Source organism: Chroicocephalus ridibundus, chromosome 4, assembly GCF_963924245.1.
Source record: "Chroicocephalus ridibundus chromosome 4, bChrRid1.1, whole genome shotgun sequence".
Lineage (NCBI taxonomy): Eukaryota > Metazoa > Chordata > Aves > Charadriiformes > Laridae > Chroicocephalus > Chroicocephalus ridibundus.
The window spans coordinates 38,152,769-38,172,171 of record NC_086287.1 but is presented as its reverse complement, the minus strand read 5'-3'; the positions used below and the strand labels follow the sequence as shown (position 1 = coordinate 38,172,171).

The 19,403-nt window shown below is 39.9% G+C and overlaps 1 protein-coding gene across 2 annotated transcripts; it reads right to left on the bottom strand.

The window, feature by feature from the left end:
* Positions 1–1,071: 1,071 nt before the first annotated feature.
* Positions 1,072–14,652, bottom strand: ARHGAP11A (Rho GTPase activating protein 11A). 2 transcript variants are annotated; one of them, XM_063331811.1, is made up of 12 exons: positions 14,362–14,652; positions 11,742–11,812; positions 11,325–11,421; positions 10,528–10,778; positions 9,848–10,008; positions 9,594–9,740; positions 7,798–7,872; positions 6,988–7,155; positions 5,526–5,661; positions 5,071–5,179; positions 4,135–4,282; positions 1,072–3,726 (listed from the first exon to the last, which is right to left on the bottom strand). In XM_063331811.1, exons 1-12 carry the CDS (start codon positions 14,491–14,493, stop codon positions 2,141–2,143), a joined length of 3,081 nt encoding a protein of 1,026 aa, XP_063187881.1. In that variant the 5' UTR covers positions 14,494–14,652; the 3' UTR covers positions 1,072–2,140. The 2 variants fall into 2 exon arrangements, with proteins under 2 accessions (XP_063187881.1, XP_063187883.1); XM_063331813.1 differs by lacking the exon at positions 7,798–7,872 and having other exon boundaries at positions 14,362–14,651.
* Between the last annotated feature and the right edge of the window lie 4,751 nt (positions 14,653–19,403).

Below are 19,403 nucleotides of genomic sequence, written 5' to 3'. Positions count from 1 at the left end.
AGCTGGCAGTTGCTTTGCTGAGCCATACTTACCTCGGTGAAATGATACAAAACGTGGTGCTCTGGTGCCCACGTTCAGCCTATGGCAGCAGCACGTAGCTGAGAGGAGAGGCAGCCTCCTCTTTGGATGGTGGTGAACTGTTATGTTGGTTCCCATATTTCATGAAACTGAAGCTTCCAATACTTAACCACAACACCAAAGGATTGCTTGCTGTTAAGATCCTCTCCAGGCTGTTTCCCTAATGTTAGATCTTAACAATAACATAGCAAGAGCGAGGCAGCTGAGCTGGGCTGATGGGGGCAGGAGGCCTCCACCAGAAAGCAAGCAGAGCTATTCCTTTCAGTAACATGTCACTCAAGAGCTTTAGAATTCTACTGCTGCTAAATTATGTTGCACCACACCTTTTTCTGGGCTCCCCGGTTCAAGAGGGACGGGGAACTGCTGGAAAGGGTGCAGCGGAGGGCTACGAGGATGATTAGGGGACTGGAACACCTCTCTTATGAGGAAAGGCTGAGGGATTTGGGTCTCTTCAGTCTGGAAAAAAGACGTCTGAGGGGTGACCTTATCAACGCTTATAAATACTTAAAGGGTGGGTGTCAGGACGATGGGGCGAGGCTCTTTTCAGTGGTGCCCGGGGACAGGACAAGAGGCAATGGGCACAAACTGGAACATAGGAAGTTCCACCTAAACATGAGGAGGAACTTCTTTACCCTGAGGGTGGCAGAGCACGGGAACAGGCTGCCCAGAGAGGTGGTGGAGTCTCCATCTCTGGAGACATTCAAAACCCACCTGGACGTGTTCCTGTGTAACCTGCTCTAGGTGACCCTGCTCTGGCAGGGGGGTTGGACTAGATGATCTCCAGAGGTCCCTTCCAACCCTATGATTCTATGATTCTATGATTTTTGCTACTTGTAAGAATCACCAACATGTATCTAAGATGAACAAAAGGGAGAAGCAGAAGAGAATCACTTCCGGCTTCAGACTTACTCATTTTTGATGTCCACAGTTTGCATATGACAACATAATCTAAATTTCTAAGTCAGTATAGAAGAATGGGCTCAGAAAGGGGACAAAACCAATGGTTTTATTAAAACCAAAAGTAACCAGTGCTTTCAGGTCTTACATTTTGCCAATAAGCAATTCGCACATACAGAAAGCTAATGAACAGTTTCAAGTGTTTACTCTTAAATAGTTTTACAACTGATGACAGACAAACAGTTTTAATTCCAAAAGCTGTAAACATTTGCTTGTGCAAATCAACTTTTAACAAACTATGGCTTCTCACATTCGTCTCTTGCAACATTATCAGCATCTAAAACCTGCTTCCGCACCATCTAGTTAACGCTATACTATTGCTCTAAAAATAAGTTAAACCCATCCTTTCATATTAAGATAAAACATTTTACTGCTTACAACTTAAAATACTTGGTACCTATTACAGAACACATCACTGGACTAAGTTTTAAGACTTTTCACTTCTTGAATAAACTGCACATTTGCCTTCTATGTGTTCTAATAGCTGTCCAGCGTGCGCGTACATGCCAAAATCTAATTAATTTACCTACTCAACAAGGAAAATACGCTCCCAATTTACTCCAATAGAAATAAAAAACATAGTCTCAAAAGAAGTACAGCTGGTGTAAGGTCCAACTTAAATATCAAAGTAGTGCTAAAATACACTTAAAACTAAGTAGTAAATAAATTTAACTATCAATACTCAGCATCAAGATATTTTCTTTCAAATGGCTGTTACTTCTAAATGTCTGAGATTTTTATTATTTAAAAAAACCCCTTGGTACTTAGTCTAAATACTGCAAAAACTGTTTTGGGAGAACACAGTGTGTTTTTAGAAGCTGAGATAATCAAATATGAGATCTAACACAAACATTTCTAAAAACGGGTTATTTTTGTTTTAGAAGTCAAATTAATTTGGATGAACTGACTAGCATTTACAAAAGTTTCGGTAAATGAAGAAAACCTCAACATAAATTGTTATTTGTACAAGTCCATGACTCATACAGCTAAAAAAAAATAAATCAAAACACAAAAATAATTAGAGCTAAAAAAAAAATCATACGAATTTAGATTTTCCGAAGGTTAACCAAGTTACAATAAGCCCATTTAGCCATCATATTTGATCTTATAAGTCTACTGGTTTTGCAGTTCGTAGCAGTTTCACTGTAGCTATTGGATTCTTTGGAGAGCCTCTATAACGAATTCTTTCTTTTCCTGAAGCACTTCTTGTGATTGAAGATTTTTCTGGGGCAGCACCTGGGATATTTATATGTGCATTAACTTTTACGCCGGATTTCACTGTTTCATGATTGGTTAGATCTTCTAGAACAGACTTTGATGGAGGAACAGTTGCTTTCTGTTCATGGATTCCAGCAGTTCTGACAGAAACATCAGGCTTCTCTGGTGGATTTAACAGCCTGCAACATGATTTGGATCTTAATTCTAGCTGCTTGCGAGACATAGAAACTTGGTCACATGCACTTTCACTCCTGAGTGGCAAAGCCATGGAATTCTTTGAGGGCTTTTCTGTGCAGGAGAATAGTGCAGAATCGTAGCTCGAAGATTTAACAAGTGGTGAACCAACATCACTTGCTTTAAGGAGCTGAGAGCTTACAGATCGTCTGTTAGCCTCCAACAAGGAATTAATTCTTCTTACAGACTGTCTAACAGGAGTACGTTGAAACTTAAGAGGTAGTTTAGTTTTGCTTGCAGAACTTGGATCATTTAATGAAAGCTTGTTGAACCATTGTATGTGGTCAGAAACCTTCCCATGTTCAGAAACAGTTGATGTTGTAGTTAAAGTTTTATCAGAATTTTCAGCTTGCAAGTATTGGTTGCCTACTTCATTTTGTGATTTAGGCAACTGCAAAGTAGGAAGCTGTCCTGCCGCAGAAAGTTTAACGGTATCTTCTTCCAAATTACAGCATTGTACCATGCAGTTTTCAGCTGGTTTCGAGTGTGTTAATTCTATTTCCTCTTTTCTTCCGAAGGAATCCGATTTGTATAAGTCATCTTTTGACGAACTGTTCTGAACACTCAACTTGTCTTCCCTGGGCAGTACTTGAGGCACAGGAAGTTCTGTTACATTTTTTATATCTGGTTTTGGGACCTGAAGTTCAATCTTAATAGACGTTTTGAAGTTTTTTTTCTCCACAATTTTAATTTCATCTTTTTTTGATTGCTGTTTATCAATAGCGTAAGATTGACTAAATTGCTGCGGCTCTCCGGATTTTGTATTTGCTAGATTTTCAGAAACTTCTTCAGCTGACAATTCTTTCTCTGGGCTTAGCCCTTTGAGACACAGAGTTTCATTTAATGTTTCGCCTGCTACATCTGAGAAGGAAGATTTTGTATCACCTATCAAATTGTGAAGATTACTTCCAGATGCAGAGAAGGCTTGCTTAACTCTCAGTAATGTTTCTGCAGTTGAATTATTTCCCTCTTCGCAAAGCAAAAGTTCTAAACTCTTGTCCTGTTTGCTTACAGTTGTGGATTTGAATTCATCTGGAACAACAGGTGGCTTTCCAAATATCAAAACAGATTCTGAAGAACCGATTCCTGTTTCAGAGTGTCCTGGCAGAATTCCCTCATTCCTGCTGATCGCCTGAGAATGTGTAACAGTAGGACTATACCATGACATTCGGTGTACTACTTTATCCTGACATTTTGGAGTTAGCAAGTTTTCTTCTGACTTGCTCACGTTCTTTGAACCTTAAAATAAACATCACAGTGTTTAAGAATAATATCTTGCGAATTTTAGTGATCATTCTAGGCAAAATTCTTGCTAACCCCCCCCTAATTATCAATACAGCACTGAATTTAAAGATGCCGTTACTCCCTTAAGTTTCAGAGATGTGAAAAGTCATAATATTAGGAACTGAAATCACGCATCTCATGTTGTTTAACTAACAAAAGAGAACTACTAAAATATGCTAGAAACACAACAAGCCTCTCCTAAACCAATTCTTTTTCCCCAGGAGCCATTAACTTTCAAGTAACTTTACTCATACTATCTAGAAGCACTTTTAATCCAATTGCTTTTATACCTTTATCCATAAAGTTACTTTTGCTTTACAAAAGCAAAAGTTTTCCCCATCTATTATGTTGTTAGATACTTACCTTTCTTAGGGAATTTTTCATTGACACATGGGCTGAAGAGTACATCTCTCTTCACACATTCAGTTCTGCTTTCCAAACCTTGTTGACTCGCAAGACGCCTTCCAATATTTGCAGATCTATTGCCAGCCGCACATCCTGATACAATATTCTTGAACAAACAAAAGGTGTTAATTGCTTTCATATAAACTTTTCATCTGGAATCTTATTCACAGAGGAACCTGCAGGAAAAGGCTATGCAAATCAGCCACTACCCTCAATTCTCTGTAGACCTAGGTAGGGAAAAAACCCACCTGCAGTAAGGTGGGCTTTACCACGTTCTGAACATAGTGATTCTGCGCACAGGCTCTATCATATCTGAATTTCAGGAACTGTGAGACCTACTGATCACAAGTGTGGTGTTTTGACCGCAGCTGGCAGGTAAGCTCCTGTCCAGATGCTTACTCACTCCCCAGCAGGATAAGAGACAATTGAAGAGGCAAAAGGAGGGGGGGGGCAGGGGGGGGGAACACATCACAACAAACAAACCCACAAACACACAACTCTAACTCACAAGGGATGCAAAAGCGATGCGTAGTCACAGCAAACAGATGGATGCCCAGCCAGCCCCTGAGCAGTGGCTACTTTGCAAAAACTCCCCTCATCCCAGTTTTATTGATAAGCATGACATTATATTGCATGGAATAGTTCCTTGGTCAATTCAGGTCAGCTGTCCCCTCCCCCAGCCTCTTGCCCCATCCCAGGCGAACCCAGTACAAACTGATCAGTTACTGCTATGAAAGTAAACCTAGGGCTTCTTGTACTTGATAGCAGCTCCAGTTATGCTGTGATCCCTCCACTATATACCAAGTCTTTCCTGCCACTGAAAGGCAACACACAAAATTTAGGATTAAAGTTTGCACAGTAACAAGAAGACTGGTTTAGAGGCAGAATACTTACCATTTCTCTGTTGCTTTTCCCCAAACCAAATTTCAAACGTAATGACCGACGAACCATTTCTTTTCGGCTAATCTTTGGAGAAAAACAGCCTGTCTTTCCTGATTCAGCCCTGGGAGGACAGAAGGGAAGAAGTGACACAAAAAACTCTTTAGGAGGGCAATGAAAACATCCTGACATTTATTTATAGTTATTTCCTGTACTTCTACTTCTTCTATTGCCTTCTTGCCAAGCTTTTTTAATAGGCACAGGAGACCACTATACCAGATCTAATTTTGTTTTGAGCTCCACCTTGCCACATTGGAAGATCCGATGATTTTAAGGTTACTATAAAATTTTGGTATATTTTGAACAGCAAAAAAGATCATTTTAAAGACAGGTTGAGATTTTATACGTCATTCATCAAGGGGTCTAGACCGACCTTTTCAAATTAGTTTTTGAGAGGTAAGGCAGATTACCTGTATAATTTTTTGCTTGCATGTCTTTTACTTCTTCTGTTCCCTGTACTAGACAGATGAGTTTCACCACCAGTTGAAGGAGACAGTGAGGTTTGCGATGACTCAAGAGACACACAAGGGCTTGCTTCAAACTGAACTACAGGAACAAAATGATGTTTACACAATCTTAAAACAGTCAAATTTTTTCAGATAAAGACTTAACAGTTAATACAATCAAGAATAGGCTTTTAAACAGCACAGATTTGTTTGCATATTTTGTGGAATGCTGGCTTGAAATTACTTTGACTTCCACTTCCATTTAATATTAAGCTGTTGCTTGTAGCATCCATAGAAGTGTCCGGATTGTAATCAATTGCATGCTACTTATATTACTACCTCAATTAAGTTTTCCTATTGCTATCATCAGATCAGTTCCTCAAATTTAAGAGCTTAGTAAGAAAATATTAAGACTGAATCTAATTTATTTGCAGTGTGCTTTTTTACATACCTAGCCAGAACAGTTAAAGCAGCAATAAATGAAAGAGTTGTTATTCTACTACTAAACTTTTTTATGAAACAGATGCATTACTATTGTCTTTAGAAAATGTCACGGCTTTGGTTTGCTTATCCATAGAAACAAGAATTTTATGGAGAGGTGTCCCTGCCCACGGCAGGGGGATTGGAACTAGATGATCTTTAAGGTCCCTTCCAACCCAAACCATTCTGTGATTTAATAAACAAAAGCAAGAAGTTTTATACCACTCGACTGAGGGGGGGGAGGGGGGGTGGGGCAGAAATCATCTTCAGGCAAAACAAATATAGAGTAAAAAGAAATTTCTAAATTGGCTAACTTCAGTTGGCAGCACATTAAGGAACCAAACAAAAATAAACTAGGATTTGTAGAAGAGCCTGACAGTTGGAAGCACTTTAGTGGAATGAAGTAGTATTAAAACACTGTCAAACAAAAATAAAACTTTTTATATAGAATTTTGAGATTAATTAGCAACTAGAGAAAACAAGAGGTGATCGGATTCAAGAAAGAACCTTTATAACAGCAACAATTACATTTTACATAGAGCTAAGACCAGCTATTTATGTATTTAGGAGACAGAAGGCAGCTACAAGTTTTAAGAGGTTGGAATTATAGGCAGTCTTCATGGATTTGCGTGCTAAAACAGAAATGTGAGCATAACCTAGGTGATACAGAGGGACTGAAAAAGATAAGAGAGACATCAGGATTGCAGATTTGAGAGATTAATGTAACAGAAAACAAGAAACAGAATTTTGCTCTTGCTCAATCCATGTAACATGACAGTCACTGATGAACATAAACAGGATTTATCAAAACAGGAAAGCAGTGCAAGGAACACTGTTAAGTGAAGATTATCAATGACTGCCTAACATAAACAAAAGTCTGTACATTTAAATTAAAAGCCATAAACAAACCGCTTCAAGTAGCAAGGAAAAAATGAAGGCACTGTACCTGATGCTGGTGTCGAGCTGCTATTAAAAATACTACTAGGTAACAATTCAAAAGCAAAACTATGCTTAAAAGATCTTCTCTTCTTGCTGGACAAGCCCTGAGAGCAATCAGTTGGAAGTTTACGCTTGGTGCTTGGAGTAAGAACCACTGGAGTCACTGATGAAAGGACTGAAATTAAGAAAACAAATTTGCAGTAACAGCTTAAAAAGTTGAGAGTTTTACTAAAATAAACAGTTTTGTTTTTTAAACTCTGAAAGAAAGTTGTTGTAAAAGCTTAGCAAAAGTACATGCACTTTGAACAGGCAAAGCAGTCAGTATAGCTTAGGGTTTGTTTTTCTATTTTGCTGGGGTTTTTTTACAAGTTAGAGTAACAGAAAGGAAAATCCCAAACCACACATAAATAAAATATAGGCATTAGGAGGAAACAAAAAAGTATAGTAATCTCCTGTAAGTTTAAGGGACAGAGTAAGAGTGATAGAATTCCAGTCCTGGCAAATTCATTCCCAAGATAAAATGCTGCACTACTGCACAGAAGCCTTAGTGTGCATTAGATAAAAAGCGCAAGTTCAGTTGTGCAATCCTAGAATCGCACAGCCTATGGCTGCGGTGACTGTAGCTGCTCCAAGAACTACAGTAAATGCAGTATCCTCAATAAATATGTATCTATATTCAAAATTTTAAACAACTTCAGCATAATGACTTATCTTCAACTAAGTTTTATTCTTCAGTTAAAAAAAAGTGTGGAATATAGTTCACAAATCCAGAAGATACTGCATGGGCTTTATTTAGTACAAATACACCAATACCTACCGCTTCTGTCTTGTTGAGGTGTAGTGGAGGGTGTTCTGTTAGATTTAAATTTATTCAATGCTCCACTAACAATATCTGAAATGCAAGACACACCGAGCAATCAAGTTTAAATATGAAGTTTGTCTTGCTCCTTTTTCAATTCAAGTTTAATTTGTATTCTTTCAGAGAGAAATAAACCATTTAAACTGATATGCTTTATGTGAAGAAAACTATAGTGCAGATCTTCTCACCAACATAGTTTTTGTTGCTTTCAAAACAACTGAAAAATTCTATTTTCCTTACCAAAAAAAATAATAAAAAAATCCATGCACAGACAACAGAAGTTTCTTGTAGAAAATTCTACTGGTCATTATAAAATTAAATGCCTTCTGGTTTCTTGTAGGCAAACCTACAAGGGATCCATTGAAGTCTTTCTCACAGAAAGTCTCACAGACATTCTCACTTTGCTGGACAGTCGTCTTGAAGCTGAAAAAGCTCTTAGAGCTTTGAAGTTAGGCCCGAATAGAAGTATGAAATTTTGGTCTTACAAAGAAATAACGTACAACTTTTCTGTTAACTATGTGCTTTTGTTTTGGGGTGGTGTTTTGGTTTGTGTTTTTTTTAGAAGTCAAAATTAAACCCAGCAGAGTATATGCATGAAGTTTTACTCGTTTTCTTACTTTTGAAGGTGTAAAATGGAAGTATTTTTAAGTGCTATTGCAACCTACAGTTGTATTTCCATGTGTTGATAACAAAGCTTTAGCAAACTACAAGCCTATGGTACTTCTTTTATGGTGTCTGGTAGGTATCAGGTAGTTTTTAAAAACTCATCTTTGAAAATAGATAAAGTGTAGTAATACTATATTTTACTCTATCTGGAGAAAGAGTAGAAGCTGCCTACTACTAGAACCTATTTCACAGAATTAACAAATTCTAACTGTTTCTCCTCAAAATTTTAACTTTCATAAACATTTATCACTTTGCAATTCCAGGATGATCTCCCTTCTTCAGAGTGGAAAAGTATATTACACAAAAAAGCCCCATGCCTTAGCTAAACATATACAATAATAAAGCCTTAAATTCAATTGTGTTAGGTTTAACATGCCGAGTCCATGAGCTAAATACATACTCATACTTTTATAGCAATGCATACAATCTGAATGTTATAGTGGATTTCAATCAAGTCAAGTATACGTATTCCATAGTATTTCCTCAAAGACAATGCAGAAGAACAGAGAATATACCATTTGATTGCCCACATTTGGCAAAAAAACCCCAAACCACCCTATTGAATAGGAACTGAAAAAACCTAACCCAAACAGATCCATGATCAGAGCACATGTTATCCAATAATATCCAATTCAGAGTTACACTTTAACATACAAATTAGTTACTCTAATTCAAAACACACATGCCATTTATATCCTTGCGTTCTCGTGATCTGACCTGTCAAAGTATACGATATCTTTGAGGGTCCAAGTACAATTTCAAAACTAGCAAAAAAAATATAAATCTTTACTTTATCAGTGATCTGAAGTTGACTCAACAAAAAGCTGGAACATTAATCCGGCTTCACAAATCCGAACATGAGCAAAATAGCTTCTTCAGTAGACAGGAGACACATTAGAATAAACTCAGAGTAATACACAACAAAGTGATGTGATCACTGAAGTCTTATATAGATTTCGCAAATCAACACAACAAATTTCAAAGGCATCTATTCTGCTTGTGGAAGAAAAAAGTGCTTAGGATCAGCATATCTGAAGTCTCAAAATAATTCTATTTTAGTTACTGAAACTTTCACACAACATACCTACCCCCAACACTTCGGTGCCTCCTCTTCTTACATTCACTGGGAGACTCATTTTCACTGTCTTCGTGGCCCCACAGTGAGGGAGTAGATTGAAAGGTATCAACACCTAACATTGCAGGAATCTTTTCCAAGATAAATGCTGGTACTTGTCCTGAATTAGTTGAGAAATATTTATTTTTTTAGTTACTTAAAGTTGAAAAGAAAAGATATAGACAAATATGTACAACAAGGCATTTTGATAAACATTTATCACCTTACCGATTTCTGCTGCTTGATCAATAAGTGTTTGCACAACAGCGGCTTGCAAGCGAATTTTTTTTTCTGTACTGGTTGACATCTTTTCATTTTCACTCGAGTGCAAGAGGTTGGGAGCAAAAATCACTGCCAGATTACTGCTATCCATTTTGTTTTCATTGGATCTTAACAAGAAAAGGGTTTATTTGTTGGTTTTTTACGCAAAATATCAGGACATAAACAGTGGAGAGAGAAAAGACCAAATAAGACAAAATGCAGTTGGAAAAAAAATAAAACACAGTCATTCACTTGAGTGCTCACACAGCGAGATTAATATGTAGACATGCACCCCAGGCTAGATAACCTCACAACTACGTTATTGAAATCAAGAGGTTATAGACCCTGTACAGTTTTGGGGAATGCAAGGTATCAGTTAGATTATTTTACCAGTCACTCCTTTTGCTTTCCAAAAAAGAACAAGGAATACAGCTATGAAAGAATGGAACACAGTCAAGTCTCCAGCAAAATAAGGTTTCATAAAGAAAACACTTTGAATTCATGAAAGAAAAGACTGTGACTGAATTCTAGTGAACGACTGCAGATAAGAAAGTCACAAGCCACTCACAGAAAGTTACAGCAGTTGCCTGGAAAGAGAAGTTGTTAAGGAATTGGGAGCTGTTCACAAGCACTCTCTTTACACTGACCTTAGGGACACAGTTCTCAGAAAGTTGAAAAAGTATCTCAAAGCTTCAATTGTTCTGTCGGCCATCAAACACGACAGCAACACAGTTGCAGTTTTCTTCTCATTTCCTAGCTGCTGAGCTTTGAGAAGGCCTTCCTGCAGGTGGAGTGGAAGGATGGGCTCTGGCAGCTCTCTAAAGAACTGTTTAAGCAGCCCTGCAACATCACACGGCAGTGCAGTTGAGAGGCAGTTTTCACCTTGATCCAGTTTACTCTGTTGATAAGAAACATGATCTGAAGTCTTCAACATGCCATCGGATTTCTAAGTTTAGGCATTAATCCTCTGGCCTGTATCAGAAAAGACAGTCGTATCTTCCCCATTTTTAGTTTCAGCCTTGTCATGTTTTACGTAACTACAGTATACACAAAAAGACACAGGCGATGTTGTCAGGCCACGCGTTTATCTACGTTTCCCAGGTACACATCCTTCTGGGAAAACACTGCTAAACAAAAATCCTCACAGTATCCAATGTGCATAACTGCTAACAAGTTTGTTCAGTCACAAGTGTATTCTCACCGTCTGGAAAGCTGAAAAATTTCCTAGAAAAAAAAAAAAGACAAAACCAAAACACCACCACCACAAGGCCAGTTTCTGGACTAGATCTCCTCTCATTTCTACAGTAGGTAACGTTACCAGTCTATGTCCAATATTGGAACTCAAATATGACTGAAAAGAGTCCAAAACCTAAAACATGCAGATGATCAAGTGAAATGCAGCTCATTAAAAAAAAAAAAAAAAAAAAGAGGGTTTAGAGAATACCTTTAAGGCTTTTAAACGAACAAGAGATCCAGACTTTCTGAAGAGTCCCTCTGTATGAACATGTTCTTCCAAATATTCACAAGTATCAACAAGAAAGCTGAGGAAAGAACAGCAACATAATTCTGACATTCAGAATAAAGCTCGTTTTTTCCAGAAAAACTATTTCATTATAAATAGATAATATATAGGATAGTTCTCCAAGATTACAAGTAGTATAAAGAAATACAACTGAACGATAGCTGTGGCTCTGAATTCCCCATCTCACTTCTGCATACCTCCTTCCCCAACTGAAACTATTCTTATATCCCCCAGAAGCTTTAGCAGACCTGGAACAAATATTACGTTCCCTCTTCTGACAAGAGTTTAATACTATAAAAAGAAAAGTAAGAGTAAAACTAAATATACAGTGTAATTTACCTTGGAATATAACCATATTCTGGCACAAGTGATTGTGGCAATGCGTGAAAAGATACTCCAAAGATTTTACCCTAAAATACAAAATTCAGTTAATATTATACAAAAGTTGATAGGATTACCAACTACATATTACAGAAAAGCACGTAGTCCACAAAGCACAAACAGAAGGGTAGTTAAGACAAAAAACAAAGTCTTTCAGATAAGAGGTATCGCCAGGAAAAGCATTATCAACTCTAGATATCTGAGCCTCTGCTGATTCTAGTTACAGGTAACACCCTAGATTACTGTTAAAGAATAGAATTTTCTGCACTATGTTTTTGCACCTATTTTACAAGGAGTCAGCTTTCCCGTAAGGCCACCAAATCAGTAAGGATATTAAACACACTGCTCTGGAATCTCATCTTACCTTTTCAAATTGACTAAGTCACCCTTAAGTTTTTCTTAAAATCAACACAACATACGTGAAGTAACTTTTGGGTTGTTTTTTTTTGTTTGTTTGCTTTTTTAAAGTGTTTTCTTCATCTGAGGCACTCAAGATTGCTGTTTCAGGGAGGATTAGACTCAACAGAATAGTCTGGAAAACCGTTCTGAACTCTCATATTTAGCATTTCTATCTAGGAAACTGTTATAAATCCATTGCCTTATAGCAAGGCATCAGAGCATCTGTTACATATTAGGAAACAAGCAATTTCTTCAGTCATTACTACTGATGCTCACCAACAGCGTTTTTTCTAAATTGTTTATCTGAGGTTACTGCACAGTTGTTTCAGTTATAAAAGCCCCTATTTCCATGTAACAACTTGCACTTTCATTTCTTTGCTCCACCGCTTTTCTATTTATATTTACAGAACATGCAAGCCAGGCCCTCCCCCAATCACAAGAGGACTGGGGGAGGGACTGGCTTGTTATCAGAGGCGAATGCAAACTCTTGGTCATTTATACCTGAAATTCAAAGTGCTGACCATGTTGATAAAATAGTTAATCAATAACCAAGCCATTTGGCCACCTTCGGCCTATCTGTCCTACAGAAAACAAGCATAACATGATAAGAAAAGAGAAGCAACACACATTTGTCATTGTATTCCAGGTGCTACTAAAAGTACAAAAAGAAAATTAACACCAAGATATAATATTTTTCTGTATTTACAAGATTATGTAATAGAGAATTCCAGTGGCTTGCAATTCAACATTTAAAATTCATAACCAATATCCTCGCTTAACTAGGTTTTGTTTGAAATATCAGAAGTCATGATTTAAGTTCTTAAAATAAAGTTATGTCTGGTCCCTTAAAATAGAAACAGAATTCCCCCAGCATAAAAAAATAATGTTATTCTATACCTTTTCCTACCTTGCTCAGTTGTTAATTAAATACACGTTTTCTCCCTTGTATAAAATTTAAGCACTATACAGCTATATAAACATATTTTATTATGACATACATCTATTATTCACAGTTCTTATTACTTTCCCTTCAAATGGAAAAAAAAAAAGTCTAGAACAAGATGCTTGATATTGACAAGGGGGAAGAAACTAATTCTGACTTTACTTTTGTTCCCTCCCTTTGCAAACAACCCAACTCAAGCATGAGTTTTCAAAACTTCTTTGGCTTATATTGACCAAGGGTCACTGCAGCATTTTGTAATATATTCTCAGCCTTACAGAAAGCTCATTCTGAGAATGCTCAGTTCTGTGCCGTATCAGTTGCACAGGGATCTTGTTTAGGACTTGAAAGTGTTCCATGCTTTATATATTAGAGTCTACCAGAAGATCAGTGTCCAGAAATAGATTTCAGTGATGTATAAACTAGCATCTATTATGATACTTTAGTTTTAAATTAAAGTCCTGGGACAGAAAACGCACTTTTTCTTCAGTGAATGCACAGTAGGTATTTAAGATAACAGTACAGATTTAATTCCTCATAGCACAGGCAAATCAAGGCCAGATCTATCTGTACCAAAATACCCATAGTCGTGTCTTACACTAAGAAAGCACGTAAATAATGCTCTTCAAACCAAAAGTCTAAGGAATCAAGTAAAATAAAAGACATAAAGCTTTTAGAAACTACAAGCTAGCTACAGATTCCAAGAAATAATACAATGACTAAGACTTAAATTCCATAGAGAGTGACATCAAGCACAGTAAAGCGTAAAAAGCTCTCACATAGACCAGAGGTACGCGTTAGAGAGAGTATCAACTACACTAAGAAAAAGAGGAAGACGCCTCCTTCACCATCTGCTCTGGCTGGCAACATTCAGGTCCTAAACGGGCGGGGGGGGAAAGGCAGCATCACTGAACCATTATCTCACTAAATCACAACACGGCTGTGTCCTGACGGCCGCCTGCACCATTCGCTTTCTGAGGAAAAAGGGGGAAAAACACCGACTTTCCCCATTGTGGGGATTAAGACGTTTCCCCCAGGGGCTGGCAGGGGAACAGCGTTGCGGTAACGGCACTGCTGCCGGTGCCGGTGGCCACCCGGCCTGGCCGGGGGTGGAAGAGCAGCTCCCGGGGCCTGTGCAACCCTTGCTCCCGCAGCGGCAGCCGCCGCGCTACCCCGGCCCGACGGAGCCCGGCTGCCCTCCGTGAGCACCGCAGCGTTACCGCCCCCCCAACCCCTTACCTCCGCGGCCGCCGCTCCGGGCTGCTTGGCCGCCGGCGCTAGGCAGCTCCCGCTCTTCACCTTAATCCCGTAGGAGGCCCGGAGCTCCTCCAGCACCGCCAGCCGCACCAGCCGCCGCCTCTGCTCCGCCATCCCAGCGCCCGCCGCCTACCCCCACCTCTCTCCCTAGCCGCCCACCGCCTACCCCCGCCTCTCTCCCTAGCCCCCCGCCGCCTCTCAGACTCTGCCCGGCGACATCGTCACCTCCCGCCACCGGGCCAGGCCCTGCCGCGCTGCCCCGCCGCCGGTTACCGCCTGGCTCAAACCCAGCGCCCTTCCCCGCCCGCGCCCCTGATTGGGCCGCTCTGCCGTTCGAAATCAGGCCCCAGCCGCACAACGGTCAGACGGGGCTGCCCCGGGCAGCGCCTGAATCCTGCGCCGCCCCTCAGCCTCGCCGGGCTCCGCGCGGCGCCTTCAGGCAATGGCGATGGCTACTTAAGAGCCCTGCCCGCCGCCTGCCTGGCGTGGGGGGTTGCTGGGGTTGATGGCCGGGGGCTGCCGAGCGTTGCCGGGGCTGCGCCGGTGTCTGGGGGCGGGAGACGGAGCGGGCCCGCAGGCGGGACGGAACGAGAGGCGCAGCGAGCGGGGGAGGGCCCTCAAAGGCGGGAGCACCGCCACGTTTCCTTCCCTTCGTCCCCAGCCAGCGTCAGGCCGGTGTTGACCGACGTTTGGGTAACACAACCGAGCTGTTTTGGTCGGTTGTTGCCTTGAAAAATAAGTATTTGTCTGTTCTTTTGAGAATAAATTTCAGTTAAAAATAGTAAGCCGCCGCGGTTCTGTGAGTAAACTGAATTTTTCAAGGAGGAGTAAATACACGATGTCCTTACATCCTTACAGTACCTTACTTGATGGTAATGGTGGTGTATATTGGGATAGAGGAAAAACCCGAACACCGAAGGATCCTCTCATCTGCTTTAGTCAGTGATATTACTTTCTCCTGCATTGGCTTTGGCCTGTGCAGATCCGTCTTGGATGATTCATTATTTTCTGTAGACAAAACCACAATTTAAGTGGCAGTTAAGCCATTAGCACCAGGTTTGTTTGTACTTTCTAAATTTGGGTTTGCTTACCTATTCCATACTATGTTCTCATACACCTTTTCCAGGAGGGTCATTTGGGGTTTTGCACTAATTTGTTATATGAAGAACTGCATTTTAGTTTATTTTAAAAGTTTCTATTCCAGAGGTAACTCTTCCAGTGTAAAACAACAGCCAAATTAATGAAATGCAGTCTTTCTGTGTACAGTCATAAATGAGTGCTGCAGCAAAAATAAGCTTTCCAGCTTTTCCTTTAGACGTGCTCTGGTAGTAGCTCTACAGTGAGTCTTCACTGAGAGAAAGAGAATACCACAAAGCTTAGACAGAGGAAGATAATAACCACATTATGGTGTTTTGAGCACCTATGGACACGAAAACTAGAGAATAAAACAAGATGAGAATAGCTAGAGTATTTCCACAAGTCACCAAAATATAAACAGAAAAAAACACCTAGAAAGTTGTGTGGAAGAAAGACCCAGCAGCAATAATAAATAGCAGATTAGACATTAACTTTGTTAAGTAAAACACCAGGATTTTTATTATGGATGCCAAAATCATGTCATTGAGCAAAAGTAACATTTATCTAAATACAGTTTTAATGCAGCCTTACTGTAAGTATTGTTATCTGTCCTGACATTGAAATTACATGAAAATACAAAATTCCAGAACCTAAAATACCCCTGATAAGAAAAGTAAAGGAATAAAATAAATAGGTACGATAGAATTACTTGGGAGTGCTGGTAGATGAGAAGCTCAACATGAGCCAGCAACGTGCACTTGCAGCCCAGAAAGCCAACTGTATCCTGGGCTGCATCAAAAGTGTGGCCAGCAGGTCGAGGGAGGCGATTCTGCCCCTCTACTCTGCTCTGGTGAGACCCCACCTGGAGTACCGCGTCCAGCTCTGGAGTCCTCAGCACAAGAAGGACATGGACCTGTTGGAACAGATCCAGAGGAGGGCCATGAAGATGATCAGAGGGCTGGAGCACTTCTGCTGTGAGGACAGGCTGAGAGAGTTGGGGTTGTTCAGCCTGGAGAAGAGAAGGGTCTGAGGAGACATAGCAGCCTTCCAGTACCTAAAGGGGGCCTACAGGAAGGATGGGGAGGGACTCTTGATCAGGGAGTGTAATGACAGGACACAGGGTAATGGCTTCAAACTGCAAGAGGGGAGATTTAGATTGGGTATCAGGAAGAAATCCTTTACTGTGAGGGTGATGAGGCACTGGAACAGGTTGCCTGGGGAAATTGTGGATGCCCCATCCCTGGAAGTGTTCAAGGCCAGATGGGATGAGGCTTTGAGCAGCCTGCTCTAGCGGGAGGTGTCCCTGCTCAGGGCAGGGGGGTTGGAACTAGATGATCTTTAAGGTCCCTTCCAACCCAAACCATTCTGTGATTCTGTAATTTAGTTTAGGCAATCCCTATCCAATTTAGTTTTCTGTAGTAATAATGAACTACACAAGAGGGAGCTGTGATCTGATAAATAGACCAAAACTATTCACGTCAAGTATTTTCTGTTCAGTATTCACGTAAGAAAAAAATACATGATGACAGTATGTGCTGTATTTTTTTCCCAAAAAAGTGACAGAGGTAATCTTTTTACATTTTGCAGGAGATATTTAAAGCCACAGTATTATCTAGTAATTTTGTCAAAACCGTATGTCAAATACTTTAATATCCATTTAGGTGACTATTTTAACATATTTCTGCTTTATTTACAGGTAGAGACTGGAGCAGAAAAATTACTTTGTAAATAAGAGCTAGGCATCTAATTTTGGAACCAGTTGTAGCATCAAATCTATTACACTTTCAAAATTGAGTTAGAAAATATAAACAGCTATTTGGCTACTTCCTTCCTCCGCCCCCCACCCCTCCACCTACCCCCCGGAGCTGTCTATGAATTGACATACCAAGCTTCTGGCTTTTTAAATAATTCTAATTTTCAGAGGCTATCGGTGAAATCCCATCCTGAACGAAGTAAATGGCATAACTCTCTTTTGTCATCAGGAGGGCCAGGCTTATACTGCTTTTCACATCCAGCAGGTAATACTTAGATATATGTTTACATTTTGGGAGAAAAATAACAAACATGAGCACCTACATTTAGTGTGCCGTTTTGTGCATTTCTGAAGCTAATCCAGAAATGAGAGCTTTAAAAAAGAAGTCAAATGTTTACTAATAGTCTCATTTCAGTAACCACTCAGAACAGTCAGTCGTCAAACCAACCAGAAACTCAGCCAGAGGAAGCAGAAAGAAGCTACTTCAACAAACGGAGTGACATCATGAGGAGTACGGAAAACCGACCTTACTCCGAAGTACCCCTCCCTGAACAAACTCAGAACTCGGTGGGAAAGAGTGTAAGTATCCCTCATTCTGGCAAAACAAGGGCTGTTTTTGCCTTACTTCTTCAGCCAAACAAGCTGGGGACAGAAAGATCGTAAGGGCCGATCATGAAAAAGAAAGATCATGAGGGCATGAAGCCCGACCATCCCATCCAGGAGAAACTGTGAAAAGTGGCTGCATGAGGGACGTTCACACATTAATGTCCTCAGAGCCTGACTACTAGTACAGTTTATTCTGAGCGTCCGTACTCATTCTTGTCACTTCCTGGCTTTCTCTCTTAACGAGGAATTATTTACTCCAATTCCTAGTTGTCATCTCTGCATGCTGTTCAGCCTGCATTTATGTTATTTATGTCCCTTTTCCATTTCCCACCCCCTCTGCTGCTTTGTCTGGTCTTCAGTAAACAATTTTGCCCAGGACGGAAAGTGTTGGGGGGAAAGAGTCTCATGCAACGGTGTCCCTACTTGCAACCGCTCAGAATTGTGTGAGAGGCAAAACAATCTGGATACTCTGAATACCTTCAAGATTTAAGGTTAACTGTATCCCCTACCTCTGTGACTAGCTTGATGAAAACTAGTTCCGGATCAAGAAAATAGTAAGGACGAGGATTTAAAGTGTTTTTGAAGTAAGAAAATAAGGTTACATTCAACATGAATGTCCTCTGAACCATGGTTTGAGGATAGAATAATTCTATTTAACCCATGTTTGATTTGTGTTACAAATTTGGTCTCAATTTACCATCTTGTCATTTTAGGTTTTTGAAAAGACTATTCCAGAAAATAAGATACGACGATCTTAAAACCTTAGTGTCAATTGTATAAATTGTTAATTCTATAGCTGAGCTTGCTCCCTATACAGATTTCTTGGGGACAGATTATCAGAGCTAACTCATTCAAGTTTGAATATTCCACACTAAGAATCATCAGTTTTTTGTATGAAATATTCCCAAACTTGATTTTGTGAAAAGTAGTAATGGAATTATTTCTTTATTTTTACATTCACTAGTGCTGTAGTCAGATAAGTTTTTCCAATGAAATTTTGGGACAGCTCTTGGAGAAGAGCAGTATACAGCATACCTTTCCTCCATTTACTCTGCAAGACCACGTGTTTCAGGAATGGAAGAATCACCACGTGAGGGAAAAGATAATATCTTTTCATCTCTATGTAGGTGAAACTTTGTAAAAGTTCCTCAAGATTTCATAGGCAGATTCTGACATATATGATTTCCCGTCCACCCTATGGGAAGAGTGATGGGTTGTGTATTTTTCTGCTTTTGCAGACTTTCAAGTGTCTTATGTCTGTTATATGCGTACCGTAGTTCAAGAGATGTATCTTCCCAGTTCCCTCTTCAGTTGGAAAGATATGGACGCATTGCCCAGTTAGCTTGAAAAATGAACCGAAGGCAGTACGGTTTTGTGGTGGGTTGACCCTGGTTGGATGCCAGGTGCCCACCAAAGCCGCTCTACCACTCCCCTCCTCAACTGGACAGGGGAGAGAAAATATAATGAAGGGCTCATGGGTTGAGACAAGGGCAGGAAGAGATCACTCACCAATTACTGTCACGGGCAAAACAGACAGGAAAGTTAGTTTAATTTGTTACTAATCAAATCAGAGTAGAGTAATGAGAAA

Coding starts and splice junctions, on each gene's coding strand:
- ARHGAP11A (XM_063331811.1), bottom strand. CDS start 14,493: ATGGCGGAGCAGAGGCGGCGGCTGGTGCGGCTGGCGGTGCTGGAGGAG. Junction 11,813..14,361: donor CCGGAGCGGCGGCCGCGGAG/GTAAGGGGTTGG, acceptor TTTGTATTTTAG/GGTAAAATCTTTGGAGTATC. Junction 10,779..11,324: donor TTCGTTTAAAAGCCTTAAAG/GTATTCTCTAAA, acceptor TCTTATCAACAG/AGTAAACTGGATCAAGGTGA.